The sequence below is a fragment of the Notechis scutatus genome, chromosome 1 (genome assembly GCF_049901735.1).
Source record: "Notechis scutatus isolate UNSWTSFEM ecotype Mainland chromosome 1, rNotScu1.2, whole genome shotgun sequence".
In the NCBI taxonomy this organism is placed as follows: Eukaryota; Metazoa; Chordata; class Lepidosauria; order Squamata; family Elapidae; genus Notechis; species Notechis scutatus.
The window spans coordinates 254432318-254457314 of NC_142009.1; the positions used below are offsets into that span (position 1 = coordinate 254432318).

At 37.3% G+C, this 24997-nt stretch overlaps 1 protein-coding gene across 3 annotated transcripts in view; it reads right to left on the bottom strand.

The window, feature by feature from the left end:
* The window catches only part of LUZP2 (leucine zipper protein 2), a 393008-nt gene that overhangs the window by 181650 nt on the left and 186361 nt on the right, over positions 1–24997 (bottom strand). For all 3 annotated transcript variants that reach the window (XM_026664758.2, XM_087951089.1, XM_087951090.1), the window contains exons 2-4: positions 15253–15370; positions 13972–14042; positions 8258–8339 (exon numbers count right to left, since the gene is read on the bottom strand). In XM_026664758.2, coding sequence (XP_026520543.1) covers positions 8258–8339; positions 13972–14042; positions 15253–15370 — 271 coding nt within the window. The remainder of the gene's footprint in view (positions 1–8257; positions 8340–13971; positions 14043–15252; positions 15371–24997) is intronic.

Genomic DNA, 24997 nt, shown 5'->3' on the forward strand with positions numbered 1-24997 from the left:
GCTACAAAGCTATTTCAGAATCTAGTTCTGCTTTGGTTACCACAGTGCCTTCTCCCAGAAGGTAACAAAGAAAACCGGTCATGGAGAGAATGTGTAGAATCCCAGACAATAGTGCGGACCCTGGTCAAGCATCACTTGCATGCTATGTCCTGGATTGAAGGAAATGAACTTCCAGTAATCTTTTCTGCCATCCTCACCACTCTCTGTATACCCTTCCTGTCTGAAACAGTAGTACTTCCAAACCACATAGTATTACAATATGAAAGGATGCTTTCAATTGTCCCTCTATAAAAGTGTAAGGACAGGGGAAAGCAAATCTGTTTTTCTCATAATGACATAGAAAATGCAGGCACTGTTGTGTCCGCTTCACCTGTGTCTCCCTGTTGAGTGACCAAGTTAACCTGCTCATCAGCTACACATCCAGAAACTTGATACTACTGACCACCTTGATGAATGAATGATGAATAAATTCTTTATTGGACAAGTGTGATTAGACACACAAGGAATTTGTCTTGATGCATATAATCTCAGTGTACATAACCAATCTTCACAATTGAATCATTAATACACAGAGGTATACAGCTGTACCTGCCTTTTCTGAAATTGACAATGATCTCTGTTGTTTTTCCTATATTTAAAATCAGGCTGTTTTTATTATACCAGTTCATCAAGCCCTCTACTTCCTCCCAGTAATACTCTCATTATTATCCTGAATAAGGCCCACCACTGTTGTATCATCTGCATACTTCACAATATGGTTGGTAGCAAACCTCGCACAACAGCCATGGATCAGCAGAGTGAACAACAGCAGAATTAGGATATAGCCTTGAGGAGAACCTGTGGTCAAGAACATGGTATTATGCACGTACAGGGGTCTATCAGTAAGAAAATCAAGAATCCAATTGCACAAAGGAGTACTGAAGCCTAAAAGGCCCAGTTTCTCTACTACTAAATGCTGAGGAATTATCATATTAAATGCTAAACGAAAGACAAAAAACAGGCAAGTGACACAACATTTTGGAAGAGAGACGTTCCCTGAGGATGGGCTCTAGCACGAGTCTGAAAGCTTGGAAGAAGAAAACCCTGGTCCCAGTGACTTACTCAGACTGGATCCTGCAACATTATCCTGGGACATGTACTGTATATTTGCCTTCAGTCACAAAAATTTATATTGGACAAATTGCACATATATGCAGCTCTTGGGAAGAAATGCCTGAAAATCATCTCAATTTTTCTGTTCCTTGAAAAATTATAAACCAATGCAAAAACTGAATGGGTTGAATTTAAAAGCAAGAAACCAAAAGTGAAAGATGCATTCATCTCTACTAGTATCTTCAGTATGATTGAAAGAGAAGTATGTTTCTGTAAACATATGAATACACTGCTTTACATTGGATTTACATTGCTTTTTCACCAAACATTTGTATGAATTTAGGAAATATATAAATAAAATGTGATGTAACACTTGTAGAGAGGCCTTGGGAATTTTTTACAGCAACTTCTTTTAAAAATGCATGTTAGATTGATATTGCAATCCTTAATATCGCAATTCAGCTACTATTATCTCTGAGTTGAATGTCCACAGCGGGTTGCAGTTTTATTTCTTCAGAGAGATTTAATCTAGGAGTGTAGCAATTTCATAATGGAGCAGTCAATAGAGACTGTATAGCTATGTTGTTCTACTAAGTCTTTCACCATGTAATTTACCACTATGTTACTAAATGCCCTCAGAAGAAGTAATTTAACAATAAAGATCAGATGTAGAACATATGGAAATCTATTTACTCATTTGTAAAAAGTCTTCAAGTGCCTGAAGAAATGTTTCATGAAAGGATCTGAGGATCATCATTATTATTTTTAAAAAGGAATACAATTATTAATGATTGCTTTTTAGTAGCATTTAGTATATTTGTTCCAGTTATTCTATATACTGCTAAAACATTTGAAATTGGAAGATCTTGAACAACAGTTATTAAATCATGGTAACTCAAATGGGTAACCTGCAGAATGCTGGGAACCATGACTCCTTTGAGAATTTGAGAAAGTTGTAGTCACTTCAGTGTTACTATGCCCTTTGACTACACTTCCCGTAAACTCATAGGTTGCAGAGTGCAAGGGAAGATGAGGGGCCTCTTTCCTGCTTCCTTCTGGATCCTGCAACCAATTGGATGGGGTCAAGGCAAACAGTGATTGACTGATTTGGAACCAAGGCATCTCTTAATGATAGTAGTAAGTGAAGGAAGGGTGAGAGAGCAATACAGATACCTGCTGGTAAGGAAGAGCTTGTTGGAGGACACCAGTGGTTGACAGGTGAACCCTCTTTTTTCTAGGATTGAGGAGGCTCTTTGGGACATACTGGAATGGGAAGCATTGCTGCCTCTATTCCTCTCCCTCCCCACCCCCAAGCAAAATGGTAGGCAGTTCCATGGGTCAAGCAAAGAGGAGGAGTGATTCCTTATGCTCCCTGACAACTTTCCACAAGCAAAATCATTGAAGAAGCTGGCAAGAAGTGGAACGTTGTGCCTGCTCCTACTGCTGTGGCCAATCAGCTGGTGGCAAAGCCCAATGAATAAGTGTTGATTGGCTGCTTTGGAACAAATGGTACAATTTGAAATCTTTTAATAGTGGTTGGTAACAAGGGGAGGATGAAGGAGTGACTCAGATACCTACATACAAAGTAGGGCTGGCAGGGCTACATCCATGGTTTACAGGTAAGTGCTCTTCCTCCTCAGAGGAAAGACGTCTGGGGACATGATAGATGGGTAATGGGGATGAAGTTTTATTTATGGTCCATGGCTCCTTTTGTTCCCCCTCCACCAGCAAAGTGGCAGGCAGATTTGTAGGTCAGCCAAGGAGAAGGAGGAATGATTTTCCAATGCTCTCTGTCAGCTTTTCAGAAGCAACATCAATGGGGTAGCTATCAGGAAGTTGAAAGTTGCTCCCATTCTGGGTTGTTGTTTTTTTTGCCCATCCATGGTCATTTTGTTTCTCTGTTTAAGTAAGAAAATGTCTCTGAAAGGATGCATCAGCTAGACACAATAGAGCTTTTAACTACCCAAACATCTTTAGAAACAGAGTTCGTAAAACTTTTTACTTGCTGAAATATGTGTAGACCTTTGAAAGGAGCTCCTTTTCCATATTTTGCATTCATTCTCTGAATTGTGCTCAATATTTAGCTCATTTAGGGTCAAGCCAAGAGGTCAAAAATATCAGTTACAGAGAGCGGTTCATTTCTATATATAGTGTGTTCGAGTATTGGTCTAGCAAATGTTTTGTATACTCTAGTTAGTAGTGTGATATTACCAGAGAAAAAGCTACGTAGGATTAGGTTAACAACTCTTAATGCCTTTTTGGCTATGTAGTTACAGTGAGCTCTAGCACTTAGATCATTAGAGATGAGTATTCCAAGGTCCTTTACAGAGCTTGGATCATCAACAAGGTCTTGACTATTCAGCTTGTATGTTATTTCTGATTTTTTTTTCCAATATGTAAGACAGAGCATTTATTTGTTGAGATTTGAAGTTGCCATTTGTTTGACCATTCTGATACATAGTCAAGGTCTTTTTGAAGGGTAGCAGTATTGTCTGTGGTGTTGAATAGCTTTACATCATCAGCGAAGAGAACGCAGTTGCTCTTAATATGATCACAGAGGTCATTTATGTAGAGTATGAAAAGAGTTGGTCCTAGAACACTGCCTTGGGGGACACCACTATTGATAGGTACAGAATTTGATAGGACACTTCCAATTTTGACCATTCGTTGTCTGTTTGACAGGAATGCTTCTATCCAGTTATGCAGTTGTCCAGAGATACCATAAGATTTTAGTTTTAGGAGTAGTTTGTCATGTACCACTGAATCAAAGGTTTTACAGAAGTCTATGTAGATTGCGTCTATTGCTTTGCCCTGATCGAGTTGTGTAGTCCATATGTTTTTGCAGTGTAAGAGTTGCAGATTACAGGATAGTTTTTTTCTGAAACCAAATTGTTTATTGGAGAGTAGGTTGTTTGTCTCTAAGTGGAGGATAATGGATTGGTTAATAATTGATTCCATGACTTTACAAGTGATGCAGCATAAGGAGATTGGTCTGTAATTTTCAACTAGGCTGGGGTCTCCCTTTTTGAAGATGGGGATGACCGTGGCTTGTGACCATAGGTTAGACAAGGAGCTGGTCCTGAAAGATTTTTCAAAGATTATGCTTAGAGTTTCTGCTATGGCAAGTGGATAGCTTTTTTAAGAAGTAGGCACATATTCCGTCCAGTCCAATAGATAGAGATGGTTTTAGATTACGTAGTGCTTTTTCAACATTGTCTTCTGTAAAATCAATATGTATTAGATCATTGTAGTTTTCTGTGGTTCGGCTAGGAAATACTGGGTATGATCCATTGCTGTTTATATATACTGAGCCAAAGAATGTGTTAAAGATGTTGGCTTTAATGGTGTCATCGTTGCAGTCTTTATCATTAGGTACTATCAGGGATGGGATGGACCTTGAGTCTTTTAGTTTGTTGTTTACAAAATTGTAAAAAGCGCGGGTGGAATTGGTGCGTAGAAGGTTTTCCTCTTGTTTAATGTGATAATTGGTGCATTCAGTCCTTATCCGGCGGCATAAATTTTTGTATCGGCTTTTGAAATTGGCAATGTGACCAGATTTGTTTTTCCGCCTAACTTGCTTTCATCAATTCAGAGTATTTTCAGTTAGTTGGCTATAGGAATGGATAGCTAAGAGAAAATAGCTGGCTATTTCTCTATATCAATTTATCTTTCTCTTTAAGAATAATTAATTATCTGCTAGGTATGACTCATTGGGAAAATCTGTATAAACCAACAGCATTTTGGGAAACGAAAAAAAGGTCAGAGCAGCACAGAAGGGGGAGTTCATCTTATCAGTTCAAGATGGTAAACTGAAGTCTGAATCATTGAGAAAATGGTGTTAAAGTTTTAAAACTTAAATGTATTATCCCTTCCACCTGACTTCCCCCCATTATTTAGCATGTAGGATTTTTGTTTAGTTTTGTCTTTCTGTGTGAGTCTGACTAGAGAGTTCATTAAATAAAAACTATTTTGATCTATGTCTATAGAGATTCTCATCATCCCGGTCATGGTTGTCTCAAAAGAACTTTTCAAAAGGCAAAGGAATGTCCTTGGAGTTCTTTTTTTCCTTGAATATGTTTTGTTTGTCATCCAAAAAGCTTCATCAGTTCTGACAGGATTGGGGGTGAGGGGGTGAGGGATGGAAGTATCACATTTCCCCCGGTCATCTGGTTATTAGCACTCATTCTGAGAGATATTGAGGCCACTTGGAGGTTTATCTATGCCATCACTGAATCAGAGTGCAAATAGGTGTGGAATCTTCTTGGAAATGCTGAAAGGACTCGATTGTAGACAGGAGATAGATACATGGGCAAGAAGGCACAGTCTAAACAGTGTTCCTGATTGCTATGCTCCAGAGGATTCAGAGTACATAGATAAGTGTTGGCATAAACTTGCCTCCACATTTGAAAAAAGATACCTGTTTTTCTAAGACTACATGGCATAATATCTGGCATAATATCTTTTCTAGGCATTTTCCCCCATTGGATAGCATAGAATAGAATAGAATTCTTTATTGGCCAAGTGTACCTTGTACCAAGTGTGTTCCTTGGACACACAAGGAATTTGTCTTAGTGCAAATGCTCTCAGTGTCCATAAAAGAAAAGATACATTCATCAAGAATCATAAGGTACCACACTTAATAATAGTCGTAGGGTGCAATAAGCAATCAAATCATACTAGGAAACAGTCAATCAAAATCATAAGGAGCAAGCAACAAAGTTACAGTCATACAGTCATAAGTGCGAGGAGATGGGTGAAAGGAACAATGGGAAGATTAATAGTAATAGTAATGCAGACTTAGTAAATAGTTTGACAGTGTTGAGGGAATTATTTGTTTAGCAGAGTGATGGCATTTGGGAAAAAAACTGTTCTTGTGTCTAGTTGTTCTGCTGTGCAGTGCTCTATAACGTCATTTTGAGGGTAGGAGTTGGAAGAGTTTATGTCCTCGATGGAAGGCAGGTTGGTAGTAATTGTTTTTTCTACAGTCCTAATTATTCTCTGAAGTCTGTGTCTGTCTTGTTGGGTTGCAGAACCAAACCAGACAGTTAAACCAGACAGGATATACCATAACCTTAAAGTTTCTGAAAAATACGATTATTTTTTATTGAATCTGCAAATGTATTCCTTAGGATAATTGCTAAACAGTTGAAAACACCCATTTGGAAGTCCTTCTCTGGATTGAAATTATATATGGATGCATCCAGCTTCCAAAGAGTTTAACAAAATTTCAGGAAATAAAACATGACCTCATATTTCATGTGAATTTGGTTGTTAAAGTATATTTTTCATCTCTGCAAGTTTGAAAGTTTGCACACAAGTAAAATTGGGACTAGGAATAGTTCTGTTTTAAGACAAACATGAAATAGCAAAATATAATTAGTGACATAGCCTTTTACATTTGCTGCAAAACACTGAGAGAGGAAGGAATGGAAAATTATGTTCCCTCCTCCTCCTCCTCCTCCTCCTCCACACATTATCATCATTTTTATGGTGGCTGTTCTAAAACATCTTAGGTCTATTTCTTATAATACATTTGGTAGTTGAATTCATTTCAGTCATCAGAATTGCTGCAGTAAGAAGCTTGGGGTGTTTCATCAAATTTATTGCCCACAAAAGGAGGGAGACCCTCAACCCTTGCACTGTGTGTGCTGATATTTTTACAGATAAGACCCTCAAGACATTAGTCTTAAATGTCATGGGAAAGAGGCTTTTTCCCCCTCCTTCTCCTAATTGTAGTTTTAAATAACAACACTTGCACTGATCCAAATCATGTCTGTAATTTTCATTCAGTGCAATTGTATAGCTCTCTACTCAGGAATAGCCCACTGAGATTAATGGATTTTATTTTTTAGATAAATTGGTACAGCATATTATTGTAATACTGTTCGTGCAATGTGCTGTATTCAGATGGATGGATGGATAGATGGATGGATGGATAGATAGATAGATAGATAGATAGATAGATAGATGATAGATAGATAGATAGATAGATAGATAGATAGATAGATATACTGTGAGAAAAAAAATGTATATAATCACCCTGCATATCTATATGTCACAACCTATTTACAATTAGATCTGTGGCAAAGGCTGCATTGTATAAAGATCGCCATTCCAAAGCAGAATTTACTATCCCCATGATCTTTCATCAAGTAGGTTAGCTAAAATGAATGCTTCTAATTTCACCTGTGAGTCAATTATATGACCCTTCTGCCACCATGTGGGTCATCCTGAACCTATGAAATTCAGCTAAAGAACTCTAATTGCATAATTGATGGTTGTCCCCCCCCTACTTTTTCTGAACTGATTATGGGGTTTTGATATAGAGTTCTCTCCTCTAAAACACATGGTTTTCAATTATGCACTTCCTAAATGTGTTTCATGTATGCTCAAAATGTGCTGTGTCAGCTTGCATAATGAATAACATGCAGTAACATGGAAACAGATTGTGTTATTATTACGGTAATTGTGTAAGACCCAACAGTCTTGATAATACCATTCTATCATACCAATGACAAGTTTGAGAGCAAAGCTTCTTAAACATGCACCAAAGCACACATAGCATGCCTCAGGATATTTCTGACATAGTGATATATGCTATTCATTTTAGGGCATCTCCCATTGATGGAAGTTGGGTGATCTAAACATATACTCAATGCATAAATAAATAAATACATGGGAGATTCTCAAATGAGTTCTCCTTTGGAATCACCAAAGAATTGGTTAGTTCCGTTGGTTAGTAATCACAAGATATGCTTCATAAAAGTATCCAATGCTGTACTTACTTAAATAATATTCCCCAATTTATGTATATGTGCCTATTTAGATGAATGTATATTTATACATCTAAACACACACACACACTTTTTACAATGCACACACACACACACACTTTTTTTACAATTAGTTTAAATCAGCAGCTTTGTTCATGAATAGGGATTGGTGAGAATTTTGTTGTGTTCCTTTTTTTTTAAAGAAAACTATTACCAAGTATTACCAATATCATACCCATTTTTGAATTAAATGGAAAGATGTTGAAATTTGAAAATAGAAGAAACCTAAATTGTTAGGCTTGTCGATATTCATTTGTAAAGGTGTGTCTGAAGAATTTGAAAAGGACGGGACATGGAAACACTGATGAAAATAATAGAGGAAAGTCACTTACTGTGGCCTGCTGCTTTTCTGCCTTCTCAGTTGCCTCATTAAGCTGTTTTTGAAAGGTTTCCTGGAGCGATTTCATTTCTTCCCTAGTTTATTGAAGAAACAAAACACAAACTTCATCTCTGTTGTCCATTATGAAACAATGCCTTTGTTTTCTCTTATTTCATGACAAGGCACTTTTAATTACACCAAACAGCTATTGTTGCTGGTTTTCTGAAGTGGCTTACTAATAAAGCTAAATAAAATAACCAGTGCATACCAGTAAAAATTCCTAAAGCAAAATTCAGAAATAGGAAATTGCCTGTCTTTGTATCCACTATATAAGCCTGCTGTGCAAGATATTGCCACTTGAATAATTCTGGATGGTCAAAAAAAGTGCAATTGCCATAAGCAAAGATACTCTAAACAATGGTGTGTTGAATCTGAATGAGATTATTGTAAGTGGAAACCATTCTGCATTTTATTTTAAAACAAATGAGCAAAATGCTGGTTAAATGTTAAATGTAATTCTTAGTATTCCTGTTTAAAAAGGGTGTCCCCTAGTTACAAAATTATGTTCTTTAACAATCATTAGAAAAAGACACATGATCTTGTATTCTTAGAGAAACAAAGGCAGATCTTAAGCTTCATTAGTGTCAGGAAATGATATTTTTTTTCTATGAGTCAAATCACATGCCTATTGAGTTTCTATTGCAGATATCAGATTGGATATATATGTTTCCAAAGACACATCCACTATAAGGCTACTTCTGCTGACTGCTGGCTGACTGCAATTTGGTAGTTCGAATCTCACCAGGCTCACTGTTGACTCAGCCTTCCATCCTTCTGAGGTGGATAAAATGAGGAGCCAGATCGTTGGGGGCAATATGCTGACTCTGTAGACTACTTAAAGATTATTGTAAAGCACCGTGAAGCAGTATATAAGTCTAAGTGCTATTGCTATCCTCAGGAAACTTCTTTCTCACCAGAATGTGCGCTTTGGGATAGTCTATGCATAGTATTTATGTAGTGCTTAGTTGTGTATGTTTTTTTAGTTGTTGATGGCCAGCTAAGCATATAATTCTGCTATTGCTATAATACATAAGTGAGCTTCTGTTCCTATTAAATGCTTACTATGTTTCCAATTCCTTTCACAGCATTCTTTTAGTGAATGTTTATTTCCTATTGAAATATCTGCACCAAAAATATTATAATATACTGTAAGATATGATAGTGTTATCCTATTTGGACTTCCTAAAAGAATGTATAAGAGTATTTATATCTGTATTCCACATTTTCTTGGTAATGCAAGGTGCCATATACAGCACAAGGAAATCCCTTTCATTTTAACTCAACAATGTTAGGCAAGATGAATGTAAAGTTGGTAAAGTCCTATCCAAATTTGGCCTTTCCAAATTTACCCAATGTGCTCATAGCCAAGAGAGATCTTCATTTTTCATTTACTCTGCTCCGAATCCACTTTTTATGCAAATGAACAGAAACCCATTCCTACTCACAGACCCAAACATAATCGTGCATACATATTCCCCTCCTAAATCTTCACTGTCTATCCTTACAATAATAAATACAAAGCTGGATTTTAGAAGGCAATGAAAATGGAAAAACAGATGCTAAGTTGGATGTCAAAGAAAAAAAAAAAAGTGGATTCCTGTGCAGGAAAAGCTAGATTTGAGTTTGTGGAACCAGGAAGAAAAGAGCTGGATCCTAGGCTGAGAGATCAGGTCGATTATGGGGATAATGGAAGGAAAATGGATTGGTAGAAGTTTTGTAGAAGTTTCTCGAAACAAACTGAATTGGCTCAATAACATTCCTAAGAACTGGGTATTTTTTCTAAGAAGTATCACTAAAAAGCCAGCCTCTAGGAGAACTGTGTTAAGTTTCAGTTGGATAATGCTTTAAGCATAGCAGTCTCTCCAAGCGTCTTCACAAAGTGAATGAGATCCTCTCACTTCTAATGTATGACCATCCTGATCCATTTCAGTTTGTTCTGGAGCCTTTCTTGGTCTTCTCCTGAGGGACTTACACTAGCAAAGAAGGCAGAGAGCCCTTTCATCTAGTGCTGGCATAAATGTGCTTAGATCCTCCAGATGTTCTAACCCAACCGGGTTCCCAAAGAACAAACACAAACAAAGGACACAGCCCCCACCTTTTAAGGTTTAATAATGAATTCTGTTCTGAAGGCTGCTTTCTACTAATTAGCTCCGACAAGAAAGAGCCTTGCCAAATTGTTTGTCAAGGCTGCCAAAAACCCAGAGATAAGAACTAATTTACAAAATTATCCAAACACAAACTAAGATGTCCACCAGTTGAGTTTCAGAGCTTCTTTGCTGTCTGCAAAGAACACTTTTCCAAACAAGCTAGACTGATAAGGTGAGAATTTATATAACATGTGAGTAATGGTAAAAAAAAAAAAGGATAGCACAAAAGATTGTAACCAACTGACACACTGTATGTATATAATTGAAAGAGGGTTTTATGTTTTTATGTTTTGTTCATATGTTTGCTGTAAAAAATAAAAACTTTGTTTAAAAAAAAAAAGAACACTTTTCCAAACCTGCCTTTTATCCTCTTGAGGGAGGGGCCATTACCTTGCAGCCTTACTCATGAGTTGCCTGTGCTGCTGTAATTGTTCTTTCTTCCAAGCAATCCTTCATGCACGTGCACTTGGCACAGGCTCCTCAGGAATCTCCTCATCACTGCTGCCAGCTCCCCCAATCTCTGAAGGCAGGAGTTCACATCCTGGTGGTCCTGGCCCTTCATCAGAGTCCTCGCTCTCCTCAGCCATCTGCATCTGCTGCTGGCTAACCACAATACCAGACTGGATGGCTTCAGCAAATGCTCCTGGAAACCTTGCATGGTATGGATCCATGCTTCTTAAGGTACCATCTCATCCTAATGGGATTGGCCCACACCACCAATGCTGGCAGAGGGGGCATGCTGAGGATCCCATCAGCCAAGGAATTTCAGCTGGTGGGAACCAGGAGCCTTCTCTGCCATGGCTTCTGCCCTCTGGAACATCTTACTCTCTGAAGTGAGATTGGTTCCCACCCTCCTGATGTTTTGAGAGAGCCTTAAGACCTGGCTATGCCGGAGAACTTGGAGACCCCAAGCTTCATATTGGAGAAGGTTGATTAATTAAAACCTAATCCCATCTCCTCACCTACTGTATGTCCAACTGCCACAGTTTCCTTTGTAATGGTCAATGATTTTATCTACTGTGTGCATTACTGTTGATTTTAATGTCTTTTTTGGTTTAGAGTCATTGGATACAAGATGGGCAGCAAATAAATTTTCTGAATAAATAAAATAAACTTAGCCTGACCTATGCTAAGAAAAAAAGCATAGGATAAAGTGGAAAAGCCAAAGCCTATTTTGTAGAAACTCTTTGGAAACTTGGAGGCAGTGTAATCGGTGATGAAAATAGGTTAAACAAGAACATGCAAATGTGAAAATATTCCACTGACTGATGATCTTCAGAGAGCCGCGGTGACACAGTAGTTAGAATGCAATGCTGCAGGCTACTTTGCTGATCACTAGCTGCCAGCAGTTTGGCAGCTTGGGTCTCACTGGCTCAAGGTTGACTCAGCCTTCCATCCTTCCAAGGTCAGTAAAATGAGGAGCCAGATTGTTGGGAGCAATATGCTGACTCTATAAACTCTTTAGAGAGTGCTGTAAAGCAGTGATCCCCAACCTTTTTTATGCCGCGGCCCGGTACCAGCATCAGCTGGGTGCCGCAGCCCGGTACGGCATCAGCTGGGCGCCGCCATCTTTTTGATGAAAAAGTGCTTCCGGTGACCTCACCGGAAGCACTTTTTCATCAAAGATGGCGGCGCTCAGCGCTCGTGAGCTTTTCCGGTAGAAATGGCTTTCACCCGGAAAAGCTCACGAAGCGCGATGCCGCTATCTTTTTGATGAAAAGTGCTTCCGGTGAGCTTTCTACCCTGGAAAAGCTCACGGAAGCACTTTTTCATCAAAAAGATGGCGGTGCCCAGCAAACCAGCGGCCCGGTAGGACTTGTTCCACGGACCGGTACCGGTCCGCGGACCGGTGGTTGGGGACCCCTGCTGTAAAGCACCGTGAAGTGGTATGTAAGTCTAAGTGCTATTGCTATTCAGCTTGCATACATCTGCAGTATTTCCTTGGGTAATGGCATTCATCAGCCAATGGATGGCATTAGAACTCAGATGCAAAACTACTAAGAATTAGAGATTCGGTGCAGGTAGTCTCTCATTAATTACAATAATTGGTACCAGCAAGTCTGCCCTTAAGCAACACAGTCATAAACTGAGAAGCCATGTGACCACACTGACTTATGGCAACAATTGCAGCAGTTCTAGTTGTGATGTTCAGGTAAATCCTGCAAGATTGTGATTGCCATTTGCAACCTCCTGCTGGCTTCCCCATTGATTTTGCTTGTTGGGAGTTGGCAGATCAGGTCACCAAATCTAATCATGTGACCATGGGCTCTTGTGACCTATAATTGTGAGCCAATTGCCAAGGGATGAATCATGAACTTGTCTCTGTAACTACACTGCAACAGCAGCAACTACAAGGACTAGTTGCAAATCTTTATTCAGCCTCACTGAAACTTCAAATGGTCACTGAATACGGCTACCTGTAGAGAGGGGTCCCCAAGTCCCAGGTTGCAGCCTGCTACTGGGCTGCATCCCATTGAGAATTGCCCATGCTTCAACAACAATTCCATGTTTTTGTTGTTTGTTTCATGTACAGTATGCAGAATAGCCAGCATGTATTAAAAGGTGTATTTTCTGTATATTTTGTGTATATAGTGTAAAAACATCTATAGCCAAAAATTTATAAAATACGCTCAAAAAGTATTCAGGGACCAAAATCTTTGTTGTCCAGTGATTCTAAATATGTGACAAACAGTGGAAAAATCTAGAAACTGTGAAATATAATGAGCCTGGTCTTACTAACTCATTTATGTATTAATTGCTTTGATTCAATGTCCACATATGACTGTCATAATTAGAAGTTTAAAAAAAACCTATTTCATCTTGAAGATTATATGCTGAGTAGGTAAGCATGAGTTGCTTACCTTACCTATCTTGAGTTGAAAAGTATTTAGAAAGTATAAATATATAGTTGTGATATATCCATTCAGATTTCTTAATAAAAGAAATGAGTTCCTTATTGGGCTCCTCTAAATCACATATGGACATTTGCTTTTGATTTCCTGTACGTTGTTTCATTTGGCATCTATCAGCTTTAAACATTTGAGAAGAACCACTGTAAGATTTTATCTGCCAGACAGTGTAAAATTTTCCATCACTGTGAAATTGCCATAAAATAAATCTGAAGTTATGCACTCAAATAAAGTTTCTGATTAGCTTTAACAAATTGAGACTTCACAATTGAAAGGTTTTTCTTATGATAGGTCTTTGCATGCAAAATGAATTTTTTTTTCAAATGGAATAGACTATATCATAGAAGTAACTTCCCATGTAGAAAATTGGTTCAACAAAAAGATTCTGATCTTGTTCTTTTTTGTTTACTTTACTACTTGCAAAAAGATTTTTCCCCTTTTAACTTTAAAACATGAAACCAGTATTTCAGATCAGATTGTTGATTTTTATGACCCATTTCTTATGCGAATGTTTTGTTTTACTGACTGGCTTAACAAGGTAAGAATTCACCACAGTTTTCTGTTTATATGAGAAAATATAATAGTTAAGGCAAATAAATGCTGAATCATACCTTTGTTTCTGGCCTAATTCCAAGAGTTTCTGAACATCGCTTTTTGCTGATGCTTCATCGTTTTTCAAAGACTGATAACAAAAGGAAGAAACCAGGTGTTAACAAGGAGCCCCCTTAAAATTTTCACCACTAAAATTATTCATTGTGACTTTTTGTAGTAAGGGCTATATGTGAAAAGTACATTTTATGACAGAAAAGAAAGTAAGGATGATATAACTTTGTTCTTCTATTGCCAAGTCTTAACAACATTTCAAACAAATTGGGTGGTTCATAAGGCAGAAATTGATTTAACATGAACATGAAATTCACTCAAATATCAGTATACACAATATAATTGTAAACTACCCAGAGTAATTAACTGAGATGGGTAGTTCCAAAAATTGAATAAATAAATTAGGCAAAAGTTTAGTTGTTATCATCATGCTTGGGTGGGACTGATCATGTTTTCCCGGTTAATATTATGATATACTTTTTTCCCTAGACTAATATTATGTTGTACTTTTTACCCACACTACCAATTGGATTTAAGACAGAAAATAAGATTTTGCCTTTCTTTCCTCACAGAGCAAGCTATTAAGAATGAAAAATAAAATATTAAAAGTGCTTTTATCTTCAGCTTCCTGTCTTCTCCATTTCTTTGACTTGCATTCTCACTGAACCACAAATGGAGGAAGGGTTACATAAGTCTTCTCCAAATGAACTATTCCCTATTAGAAGTTTAATTGCTAGGAAGAACTGGGAATTGAGCATACCACATTTAGGAATTTAAAAAAAATGTTGCTGGTGATCAGAAAGGAACAAGAATTAGAAAAGAAAACTGAAGGATCAACATTATTTTGCCTTCTAAATCTTGAAACCTTCCACTATTATTAGATCAATACTCATTTTAAAGGATTACATAATTCTACAGAAGTGTTAAAAAGGGAAGCTGATGTGAATGAATAGGTAAGCTCCTATTCAAAATTCTTTTCTCCTCTGTCTCTTGTGGAGCGGAGTCTGAAGGGGGGTAAGTTAGTCATGCTTGCTTGAATATAATCAGAAAAGATTTCATGCCATAAGTCCACCCAAGAAAACAGAATTACAGATCATATAGGCATTTCTACTGACACTTCAGAAGAACCCCACAGTGAAGAGAAAAGGCAGAAAAAGCAACGGTACATTTGTCCACATCCCATGTCCACATTTTACCCTCATGAGAGTCAAATAAATAATATCCACAGAGCTAATATCAAATGCATTTTACAACTATGGTAGAGGAGGAGGAAAGGCATAAATTCTGACCTGAAGGTTTACTTTAATTCCTTCAAGCTCTTTGGATGTCTTTGACAGCTGGCGAAGTATGTTGCTTCTTTCTTTAAAGACTTCTTTAAGTTGTCTTTCCAGCTCTTCATAGCCCTGTCTAACACATTAAAAAACAGCAGTGAGATTGTCTCAAAATAACTGAAGCAGCACAAATACAACTGGAATTACACCTCAGTTTGATTACTGCAGTACTCAGTTCCTTTACTGACCAAAAAGAGGATTATTTGTTATTTTTTATTTTTAGTCCATTATCTGAACATCAACAGCCAAATCCTCATGGATTTGGACAGCAGCTTTATTATCTTTAGGCTTTTAAAATATACCATTTTCATCAAAAATCTGCTTATTCTAGCCAGTTTCTGTGAGACAATATTTTAAATTTGAATAATGTTACCTTTTGGGGTGACTTTAATATTGAAAATAAAGAAATGAAGAAATATAAATATTAGGAAAAGTATTCAGCTCAGCTGTCTTGTATACACATCCCCTGAACCTATCCTTTTTCTCTACAAAAGAAATCAATAGCAAAGATACATTCAAAGCTAGGAAAATTAACACAATTCAGTTCTGAGTCTGGAGTCAATATCCACAGAAGAGAAAAATAGGGATGGTGATGATGATGATGATGATGATGATGATGATGATGATGATGATGATGATGATGATGATGATTTAATAGTTTCAAGGGGAAAACCAGCACAAAGGGGGAATGAATTGTTAAAATATCCTTTGTGCTGAAAATTGAAAGCTATTTCCTCTGAATGTAATTGAATGATATTACTGAAATTATAAGAAAGAAATAAGTTTCAAACAATGCAATCTTTTGTGGATTCCAAAGCATCAGTAATAAAATATGAAGTAACCAGAGAGTAGAGGAAAACTTGCATGTTGATGTAATCTGGAAAGGCAATAAATTAGTACTTCTGTCATCAGAGCTGAAGCAGACAATAAATTCTGAACTAGTGACAAGAAAAAAGAACTTATTACCTCCAACCTAAAGTTGCTTATTCATGAATTAATAGATTTAGGCAATGATGTCACTAGGTAATTTCAATCTTATCATACTCCTAGCTTTGAATGTATTTTGCTATTAAATGGATACAAAGTTTACTTCACTTGTAAAATCTAAGAAAAATGTATCTTTCAATCACTATTCTTGCATTATTCAATGGTTTTCCAAGTGATTTGTTTTATGTATGTTATAACAAAACAGACAAGAAGTTCATCAATACTAATAAGAGATTTTCTCTGTAAATGCAGCTTAATATTTAAAACTTGTATAAAGCTCTATAGTAACTACATGAATGTCTATGGAGATTCTCAGTCATCCGGGTCATAGTTATCCCAAAGATACTTTTTCAAGAGGCAACTGGACTTTCTTGTTTTTCTTTCAACATATTTCACTTTTCATCCAAGAAGCTCCTTCAGCTCTGACTGGATGATGGGGAATGGAAGGATTTTATTCCTTGCCTCTTGAAAAAGCATCTGTGGGATAGCTATGGGGAAAAAAAAACAATGTTCACTGCTAAACATATTTCTTTGGCAATGAGAACAACTATGTTAACAAGTAACATAATATTCATCTGTGAAAAAGAGTATGTACAAGTATCATAATGGCCATCTGTGGCCATGTATATTCCTGGAAATACCCTTGTGCAGGAGGGAGAGGTGGAGCAAAATGTTGGCAGTAATATAAGATTTCTTGGACCTCAGACAATGAACATGTTGAACCAGGTAATGAAACCAGGTCTTTTGCCCAGTGTCCTATCATATGTCACTTTCTAGGTCTAGACTTTGGCTCAGAAGTCAGCCTTTATTGCACCATAGAAATGCCCAGAGTTTGTTTTGATTCTTTACTAAGTTTACTATTTAAAGGATTCTGGTTAGAATTTGAATGACCACAGAGTTCTGATATGGTAACCAAAGACTTGGTAATTCAAGTGGAAACTATATATTGGGGCAGTATAAATCAATTGTGGTTCAATTCCAGTTTGAATTTCAAAGAGGCGTGAGTCAGTTTGAATTTAAGATTTGAAAATCAAGAGTAAATTGATCTGATCTGAATCACTACAAGATTTAAGTTAAAAAAGATTTAACCATATGCAACTGTTTCATTTTTTTTGCAGAATAGCAAGGATAATAAACTTTAGGGAGAGCTTATTATCAAGGTCAATGCCAAGTCTCCACTGAGTATCTCCAAAGGGATTTTTTTTTGCAATTTTTTTTTTAGTATAGTTATTTTGCAGAGATAGTAAAAATGTTCTTTTTTTTTGTTTGCCTTCCTGGGATTTGAGAAATAATGAAAAATAAAATTGATATGTTCTTGTAGAGTAGTGTAGTTTGTTATTTCTGATCACTGCCCTTTCTGCCATGTAAAGCAGGATTGGTATAACTGGTTGGGGAGTTTGGTCGCTTACGAGCAGGATGTCCTTATCACAGTTTTAGGAGGGTGTCAGCCTTAACAAATCACATTGACTTCTTCTGAAACAAGGAATTGGAAGAACAATGGTTGACTTGCTCTTGTGGGGCATTGTAGCTTTGCTTTCTCTGTTGATTGGGGTCCCATAGATGCCAGGAAACCTGCCATAGCTGATTGGTAAGTTTGGCCTCTCCTATAAAGGGATTTCCTTATCATTTAAAGGAAACAGTTGTGTCAGATTTTGGACATCAGTAATATTTTGTTTGTTAATTGGCCCAAAAAGCAGAATCAGTTTTGCAAAGGAATATACTATGTCATACTGTAGCTAAAGGGGCTACCAAATAAGAATTGGCATTTGTAGCCTTGCCTTCCTCTATTTTTGCTATAAACATTTAAATCAGTGCTTGTGATTGTTAGCATAGAACTCAGTCACTCATTGTTAGAAGACTTAAATCTGTCCCAGTTATGAAGAATAGAGAAGCAGAGTTTGACCCAAGAGCTCATCTGGGCAACATTTAGAGTGCTGAGAGCTGAGTTAAACTGTTGTGGTTCACTGGCATCCGGTGCAGATGGCAGCAGAATCAGACAGTGGGGAAGAACAGGGACCAATCAGGGAATCTTTAGAGGACCCAAACAAGGGTCCTCCATCTGAAGCAGAGATGGGGCCAGGACCACCTGGAAGTGGGGTGCTGCCTCCAGAGACTCTGGCAGCAGTGAGACAGAGGACAAAGGGGGTGACTCGGTAGTAAGGCTGGGAAGTGATTGCCCCTCCCATAAGGTATAAAGGTAAGGCAAAGATGACAAAACCTTTGCAGGAAGCAAAGTAGTTCATTTGGCTCAGATTCATTCTTGAAGCTCTTTGTACTTCGGTTGGTTTTTTTCTAGTTCATTTGATACTTCTGCTATTAGCAGCACTTCACAGAAAACAAAGTAGTGTGTAGTAACCATGTTTTAAACAATGTAGTAAATACAACAACTGGAGAATTGCCATGGCAGAAAACCAAATTTAAGTTACCTACACACATTTGGAGCTCCAGCATGGGTGCATATTCCCTCACAAGTAAGACTGAAAGGGCAACATAGAGCTAAGAAGTTATTTTTTGTGGTTTATGAGGCCAACCATAGATCATTTAGATTCTGGGATCAAGGCACAGCTCATGTTTATTGTAGTGCTAATGCAAAATTTCTTGAGCACGTTGGGTGGGATAGACTGGAACAGGAATCCAGCAATGATATTATTATTGACACCCAAATAGTCCCTAAAGATAAAATAAGTAAACCACAAATAGCCATTAAAGAGGAAGATCAGGAGGAAGTAGGAGAACAGGCACAGGAGGAGGAAGAAGAACAGGAACAGGTGGCACAGGAAAGTCCACCAGTTAGCCCTGTATTACCAAGACGTTCAAACCGAGTAACACAACCACCTGATAAATATCAAGCTAGTGTTGTATGCCAAGTGAATACAGTTCCTAGTAATTATAGTGAACTAAAACTGTATCCTGCTAAGGATCAGGCTGCTTGGCAGAAAGCAATGGATAAGGAACTGGAATCATTAAAAAAGTTGGAGGTATACGAAAATGTTAAGTTACCACCAGGTAAACATGCCATAGGGTGTAAATGGATTTATAAACTGAAGACAGGTGTAGATGGGACTGTTACCCATAAAGCCAGGTTAGTAGCACAAGGGTTCAATCAGACAGCAAATGACTATGATGAGGTGTTTGCACCTAGTCTCAAGGCTACTACATTAAGGGCAGCATTAGTGTGGGCAGCTAAGGAGAAATATATTATAAATCATTTGGATGTAGAGATGGCATATTTACATGCACCGTTGCAACACACTATTTATTTAAAGAAACCTTTAAGTATTAAAAATGATAATACAACTGATTGCTGGAGATTGAAAAAGAGTCTTTATGGCTTGAAGCAATCAGGATATGAGTGGAACCAATGTCTAGTTAAAGAATTAACTAAGATAGGTTTTGTAGCTGGCATGGCTGATCCATGTTTGTTTAAAAGAGAAAGTAATGGTGTAATGTCATTGTTGCTATTATTTACTGGTGACATAGCATTAATCACCAAAACTGAACAAGAAGCTACTAAAATAATCTCACTGTTAGAAAAGAAATTTAAAATAAAACAATTAGGAGAAATCAAACAATATCTTGGTTTAAAGATAGATAGAACTAGGAGAGGATACAAAATCTCACAGGCAGATAAAATTAACCAATTACTAAAATGTTTTAAAATGGAACTTTGTAAGCTGGCTAAAACACCAATGAGCCAGAAGTTTAGCCATACTGATGTTCAAAGTCCTATTTTTGATAAGAACATTTATCAGTCCTTGATTGGTAGTTTATCTTATCTCAGTAATTGGTCAAGGCCAGATATTGCATACAGTGTTAATCAATTAGCAAGATTTAACACTGAGCCAACTGAGCACTGGCAAGCTGCTAAACGTGTGTTAAGATATCTGAAACAAACAATGCATTATGCATTGTATTTGGAGCCTAAAGATGAACTGAATTTAACTGCATATGCTGATGCAAGTTTTGCTACAGACATAAATACACGAAAATCTACATCGGGTACTGTAGTATTATTGGGAAAGGCATTGATTGGATGGAGATTTATTAGACAGAAACATCTAAGTTTGTCAACAATGGAGGCTGAATTCTCATGTTTGTCTTTATTATGCGCAGATTTAGTTTTGTATAAGCAATTATTAATTGACATGGGAATTAATGTAACAGATCCTATTGTTGTTTATGAAGATAATCAATCAGTAATACAGATGGCTTCAAATATTGCTGTTAAGACAAGAACTAAACACACAGATTTAAGATATTTAAATATGAGACTATGTGTGCAAAGTAAGATGATTAAGCAGGAATACTGTATGTCAGAAAACAATATAGCAGATCATTTTACAAAGGCCCAAGGCTCTATAAAGCACAAGGCGTGCTGTGAAGATTATGGACTTAGAATGTAAGGCTGTATATATTGTCCTACCCAAAAGGGGAGAATGTTAGGAATGTAAGTCACCTAACAGCTATTTGGGTTGAAAATATATAAACCAGGATAAACATTTTAAAACTATGTCTTTAAGAAAATGCAAAACTGTAATTGGGTGTGGTTTCTCAAGCGGCCATAAGATGGAGTTGTTTAGTTTTGGTCTTAGTCTCAGAAGAGAGTGTGAGTCTCTTTTTCCTTCTGTTGGAGAGTATTGCCGTTCCTCCATTTTTCCTAATTGACTGATATTCATGGATTTGATGTAAGTCTGTTACTGAACTGTTTATGATACTGGACTTTGTTATTGGATTATCCCTGGACTGAAAACTGACTGATTTAACTGTGAATGACTATGCACTGCTGATCTTGAAAAGTATGACTTTCTGAATGATACCTTCTAGAAGAGGAAAAAAGTGGCAGTTTGGTGGTGCTGAAAGGAAAGCTTACCCTCTTTTCCTACGGAATAAAAAGTGAATATTAAGAAATCTATTTTTTTTTAGGTGAAAACTGGCTTTAAGCGATGAGTGGGAAAAGAGAGGACTAAAAAAAATATTTGTATGCTAAGACTTTGTTGGAGGAGATGCCTTAAGGATTGAAAGACTAAAATATATTGCAATAAGATTTTAAGAAACAGATTTGGACTTTCTTTTTCTCTGATTGATACTACCCTAGGAGGAGAGAGTGGGAACTCTGTCTTGGTTTGGACTGACTGATAACTTTGGGATTGTCTTATTTTTCCTTTGGAATATTCTGACTGTTGTAAGAGAAAAGAAAAGAAAAGATTTATAATGGTTGAGGTAGGGTAGTCCTTCTGGGTATTGGGTTGCGTGTCTTACTTTTGATGGTCAACAATGTACAGGTCCTTCTCATAGAACTCAGTCACTCATTGTTAGAAGACTTAAATCTGTCCCAGTTATGAAGAATAGAGAAGCAGAGTTTGACCCAAGAGCTCATCTGGGCAACATTTAGAGTGCTGAGAGCTGAGTTAAACTGTTGTGGTTCACTGGCATCGGTGCAGATGGCAGCAGAATCAGACAGTGGGGAAGAACAGGGACCAATCAGGGGAATCTTTAGAGGACCCAAACAAGGGTCCTCCATCTGAAGCAGAGATGGGGCCAGGACCACCTGGAAGTGGGGTGCTGCCTCCAGAGACTCTGGCAGCAGCGAGACAGAGGACAAAGGGGGTGACTCGGTAGTAAGGCTGTGAAGTGATTGCCCCTCCCATAAGGTATAAGGTAAGGCAAAGATGACAAAACCTTTGCAGGAAGCAAAGTAGTTCATTTGGCTCAGATTCATTCTTGAAGCTCTTTGTACTTCGGTTGGTTTTTTTCTAGTTCATTTGATACTTCTGCTATTAGCAGCACTTCACAGAAAACAAAGTAGTGTGTAGTAACCATGTTTTAAACAATGTAGTAAATACAACAACTGGAGAATTGCCATGGCAGAAAACCAAATTTAAGTTACCTACACACATTTGGAGCTCCAGCATGGTGCATATTCCCTCACAAGTAAGACTGAAAGGGCAACATAGAGCTAAGAAGTTATTTTTGTGGTTTATGAGGCCAACCATAGATCATTTAGATTCTGGGATCAAGGCACAGCTCATGTTTATTGTAGTGCTAATGCAAAATTTCTTGAGCATGTTGGGTGGGATAGACTGGAACAGGAATCCAGCAATGATATTATTATTGACACCCAAATAGTCCCTAGAGATAAAATAAGTAAACCACAAATAGCCATTAAAGAGGAAGATCAGGAGGAAGTAGGAGAACAGGCACAGGAGGAGGAAGAAAAACAGGAACAGGTGGCACAGGAAAGTCCACCAGTTAGCCCTGTATTACCAAGGCGTTCAAACCGAGTAACACAACCACCTGATAAATATCAAGCTAGTGTTGTATGCCAAGTGAATACAGTTCCTAGTAATTATAGTGAACTAAAACTGTATCCTGCTAAGGATCAGGCTGCTTAGCAGAAAGCAATGGATAAGGAACTGGAATCATTAAAAAAGTTGGAGGTATACGAAAATGTTAAGTTACCACCAGGTAAACATGCCATAGGGTGTAAATGGATTTATAAACTGAAGACAGGTGTAGATGGGACTGTTACCCATAAAGCCAGGTTAGTAGCACAAGGGTTCAATCAGACAGCAAATGACTATGATGAGGTGTTTGCACCTAGTCTCAAAGGCTACTACATTAAGGGCAGCATTAGTGTGGGCAGCTAAGGAGAAATATATTATAAATCATTTGGATGTAGAGATGGCATATTTACATGCACCGTTGCAACACACTATTTATTTAAAGAAACCTTTAAGTATTAAAAATGATAATACAACTGATTGCTGGAGATTGAAAAAGAGTCTTTATGGCTTGAAGCAATCAGGATATGAGGGGAACCAATGTCTAGTTAAAGAATTAACTAAGATAGGTTTTGTAGCTGGCATGGCTGATCCATGTTTGTTTAAAGAGAAAGTAATGGTGTAATGTCATTGTTGCTATTATTTACTGGTGACATAGCATTAATCACCAAAACTGAACAAGAAGCTACTAAAATAATCTCACTGTTAGAAAAGAAATTTAAAATAAAACAATTAGGAGAAATCAAACAATATCTTGGTTTAAAGATAGATAGAACTAGGAGAGGATACAAAATCTCACAGGCAGATAAAATTAACCAATTACTAAAATGTTTTAAAATGGAACTTTGTAAGCTGGCTAAAACACCAATGAGCCAGAAGTTTAGCCATACTGATGTTCAAAGTCCTATTTTTGATAAGAACATTTATCAGTCCTTGATTGGTAGTTTATCTTATCTCAGTAATTGGTCAAGGCCAGATATTGCATACAGTGTTAATCAATTAGCAAGATTTAACACTGAGCCAACTGAGCCAACTGAGCACTGGCAAGCTGCTAAACGTGTGTTAAGATATCTGAAACAAACAATGCATTATGCATTGTATTTGGAGCCTAAAGATGAACTGAATTTAACTGCATATGCTGATGCAAGTTTTGCTACAGACATAAATACACGAAAATCTACATCGGGTACTGTAGTATTATTGGGAAAGGCATTGATTGGATGGAGATTTATTAGACAGAAACATCTAAGTTTGTCAACAATGGGCTGAATTCTCATGTTTGTCTTTATTATGCACAGATTTAGTTTTGTATAAGCAATTATTAATTGACATGGGAATTAATGTAACAGATCCTATTGTTGTTTATGAAGATAATCAATCAGTAATACAGATGGCTTCAAATATTGCTGTTAAGACAAGAACTAAACACACAGATTTAAGATATTTAAATATGAGACTATGTGTGCAAAGTAAGATGATTAAGCAGGAATACTGTATGTCAGAAAACAATATAGCAGATCATTTTACAAAGGCCCAAGGCTCTATAAAGCACAAGGCGTGCTGTGAAGATTATGGACTTAGAATGTAAGGCTGTATATATTGTCCTACCCAAAAGGGGAGAATGTTAGGAATGTAAGTCACCTAACAGCTATTTGGGTTGAAAATATATAAACCAGGATAAACATTTTAAAACTATGTCTTTAAGAAAATGCAAAACTGTAATTGGGTGTGGTTTCTCAAGCGGCCATAAGATGGAGTTGTTTAGTTTTGGTCTTAGTCTCAGAAGAGAGTGTGAGTCTCTTTTTCCTTCTGTTGGAGAGTATTGCCGTTCCTCCATTTTTCCTAATTGACTGATATTCATGGATTTGATGTAAGTCTGTTACTGAACTGTTTATGATACTGGACTTTGTTATTGGATTATCCCTGGACTGAAAACTGACTGATTTAACTGTGAATGACTATGGACTGCTGATCTTGAACTTTGCTTAAACCTTTATCGAAAGTAAAACCCTACATTTACTGTGCAGTGTATCTGTGTGCTGTGTGTGTATTATTCAACACTTCTTTCAATACATCTCCCTGTATGTGCTCATTCTCCTAACGGGGAATTACCTCAACAGTATCATCTGCAAATTTGGTAAGTTCCCCTTCTATTTCCTCATCTAAGTCGTTAATGAAGATATTGAAGAGTACTGGGCCTAAGACAGAAACTTGTGGCAGCCCACTGCTTACTTCCCTCCATGTAGATTTAGACCCATTAAGGACTACTCATTGAGTATGGTTTGCCAGCCAGTTGTGAGTCCATCTAGTGGTGGTGCTATCTATTCCACTTTTTCTAGCTTACTAAGAAGTAGGTTATGGTCTACTTTGTCGAATGCCTTGCTGAAATCTAAATATATTTTGTCCACAGTATTTTGCTGGTCTACTAATTTAGT